The sequence below is a fragment of the Lolium perenne genome, chromosome 6 (assembly GCF_019359855.2).
Source record: "Lolium perenne isolate Kyuss_39 chromosome 6, Kyuss_2.0, whole genome shotgun sequence".
NCBI classification, from domain to species: Eukaryota; Viridiplantae; Streptophyta; class Magnoliopsida; order Poales; family Poaceae; genus Lolium; species Lolium perenne.
Window position 1 is genome coordinate 134,612,398 of NC_067249.2, and position 2,446 is coordinate 134,614,843.

Genomic DNA, 2,446 nt, shown 5'->3' on the forward strand with positions numbered 1-2,446 from the left:
GGTCAAATTGAAAATTTAGAGATACGCGTAGGACTAGTAAACTGAAACAGAGGGAGTATATATAGTCCCTCAATGAATTAATGAAGTGCCACTTTAATTGTCTATTTTAGTATGACACCCGATTGAGTTAGTATACATACAAACCAGGGCGTCGTGCGACGTCATGTTATCTAGCACGGACCCAGGGCATCATCAAAAGATGTCATTTTTATGAAAGAAAAAGAAGACAAATATCAGACCAGGACATTCTGCGCAAAAGTTTTTGGAAAAGGCCATTTATATATGTGTATTTTCACTCGAAGAACTTCATAAGTTTGTTGCAAATCTCTACAAAAGAATGCCTACGTGACTATGTGTATCATAAGTTTATATTTACAGAGCTGGCAATTCCGGCTCATACACAACAGGTCTACGGCAGGCGATGTTAATAACCTGGTCAGCACCTGCTGATTCGCTGCCGGTGCCCCGGTAACAGGACGGAGTCGACCCCGACGGCCCTTGCCTCCCGAAGCTCCACAGCCTCTTGCGCGACCCCAGTCTCGCTGACCCGGCGTCTTGACCGCATCGCAGTCGAGGCCAGGGCGGAAGGTCTCGGGCGGCCTCCGTAAGAGGTCACGGTCACCGCGGTGAGCGTCGCCTGGTCTGAAGCCCCCTAGCACTAGCAGCGCACTGGCCGGCAGGTTTGCGGCATAAGGCCCGTCAGTGTAGGCGCCTGCAGCGACGCGCCAGGCTTGGCGACGGTGACCCGGCAGAGCGGGCAGGTGGAGTGGGATGCCAGCCACTTATCGACGCACCGGGCGTGGAACCCGTGGCCGCACGGGGGCAAGAACCTCGCCACCTCCCCGTCCTTGAGCTCGGACAGGCACACCGCGCACTCCACTCGGTCCTCCGCGGCGGAGCCCTTCGGCGCCGCCGCGCGGTACACCGTGATGGACAGCGAGCGCAACAGCTCAGGGTCGACGCCCTTGTCCCCGGCCCTCGAAGCCGCCAACACGCCGCTGCCGCCGCTCGGCAACATGCGGACGCTACTGTTGATGCAGTACTGGAGGCAATAGATCACGAGGCCGAGGATTACGAACAGCGCGAAGATGGTCGACGTGATGAGGATGACGCCGAGCGCCATGTTCCGCGCGGCGGGCGCGGAGACCGCCGATCCTGACGTCGAGTTCATGGCAGTGGCGGCGGATGCGACCTGGACCCGTCGTTAGTTTGTGCGGTACGGGGCGAATGTTTAGGCTCAAGATGCGCTCGACGCCGTATAAATATGCAGGCGGCCCGGCAGTCCAGTTGGCATGGATGATCCGTCAAAGAAGCTGGAAGGCGCGCGCGCGCTCGATCTCTCTCGTCGGGCAAGTTAGGACCCGGTTCTGTTTTCGGAGGGAGGAATTTATTTCTCTTGACGGGTCAACGGCGGCGGCATTTTATTTAGAGCAAGTATAATAAGTCCTAATCAACTAACTATAAGAGTTAAAATAATATATTCATGTTTAGTTGGAGGAGAGAGAGGAGGAGAGAGAAGAGGAGTGGGCTCTCATGCAAGTAAGCCTTCACAGACGCGTCTTGAAAGACTTTGTGAGAGTGAAATGTGGGTCATCCTCCTGGTGACTGCGAGTTCTTTTCCGGCGCAGGAGCCCGGCGCCGGACGTGGACGGGAAGTGCCGGACGCGGACAGGGTCAACACAGGCTGCAGAGGGCGGCGGCCATTGGGAGGATGAGGTTTGACGGTTCTACAGCGGCGCGGCGCGGCGGCGGGAGCGACGAGCGGAGGAGAGGTGGTTGCGGTTGCGGCGCGCGAGCTCGAGCGAGCGCGGCGGCGGGGAGAGGTGGCGGCAGCGTGAGGGCCAGAGAGATTGGGGATTTAGGTGTCGTTGCCTAATCGACGGTACCCCGGAGGAGGGATCCTCACGAGGGGGAGAAGAAGTAGGGGCCATAGGGCGGAGTGCTCTCGGGACGGTGGTACGCGAGTTACCCAGCTTCGGAACACCTGCACGATGACAGGGCCTACTGCTGCTTGTCTGGAATTATCTGGGCGCTTTCGCATTGTTACAATGAGTTGTGGTTGTGCCTCTAGGGGTCCCGGGATCCGGCTTATAAAGGCGCACGGATCTAGGGTTTACATGGAGAGTCCTAGCCGGATTACAGATAGCCTAGCTACGGTACAATATCTTGCCGTGCACGTCACGGATCCGCCTTCCATACACGTCGTACCGGATCCGGGTTCCTCATGGGCCTCCATGGATCCGGGTTACTCCTAAGGTCGGTACGGATCCAGCCTGCTGATCCTGGGCTAGACTTCTTCCTTCATGATCAACAGCAACTGGGCCGCCCGATGGGCCACATGCCTCATCACCGTCTGTGGGCCACCCGGGCTTGCCGGATCTAGGCTCTGTCGATGGTACACCCATGAAGTATACCCACAACAGTAGCCCCCAGAGTTCTCCGAGTT

The 2,446-nt window shown here is 57.5% G+C and overlaps 1 protein-coding gene across 1 annotated transcript; it reads right to left on the reverse strand.

The window, feature by feature from the left end:
- Positions 1-236: 236 nt before the first annotated feature.
- On the reverse strand, positions 237-1,202 carry LOC127334463 (putative RING-H2 finger protein ATL36). The gene has a single exon (XM_071821454.1). The coding sequence runs from the start codon at positions 1,169-1,171 to the stop codon at positions 659-661; it is 513 nt and encodes a 170-aa protein (XP_071677555.1). The 5' UTR covers positions 1,172-1,202; the 3' UTR covers positions 237-658.
- Positions 1,203-2,446: the final 1,244 nt, after the last annotated feature.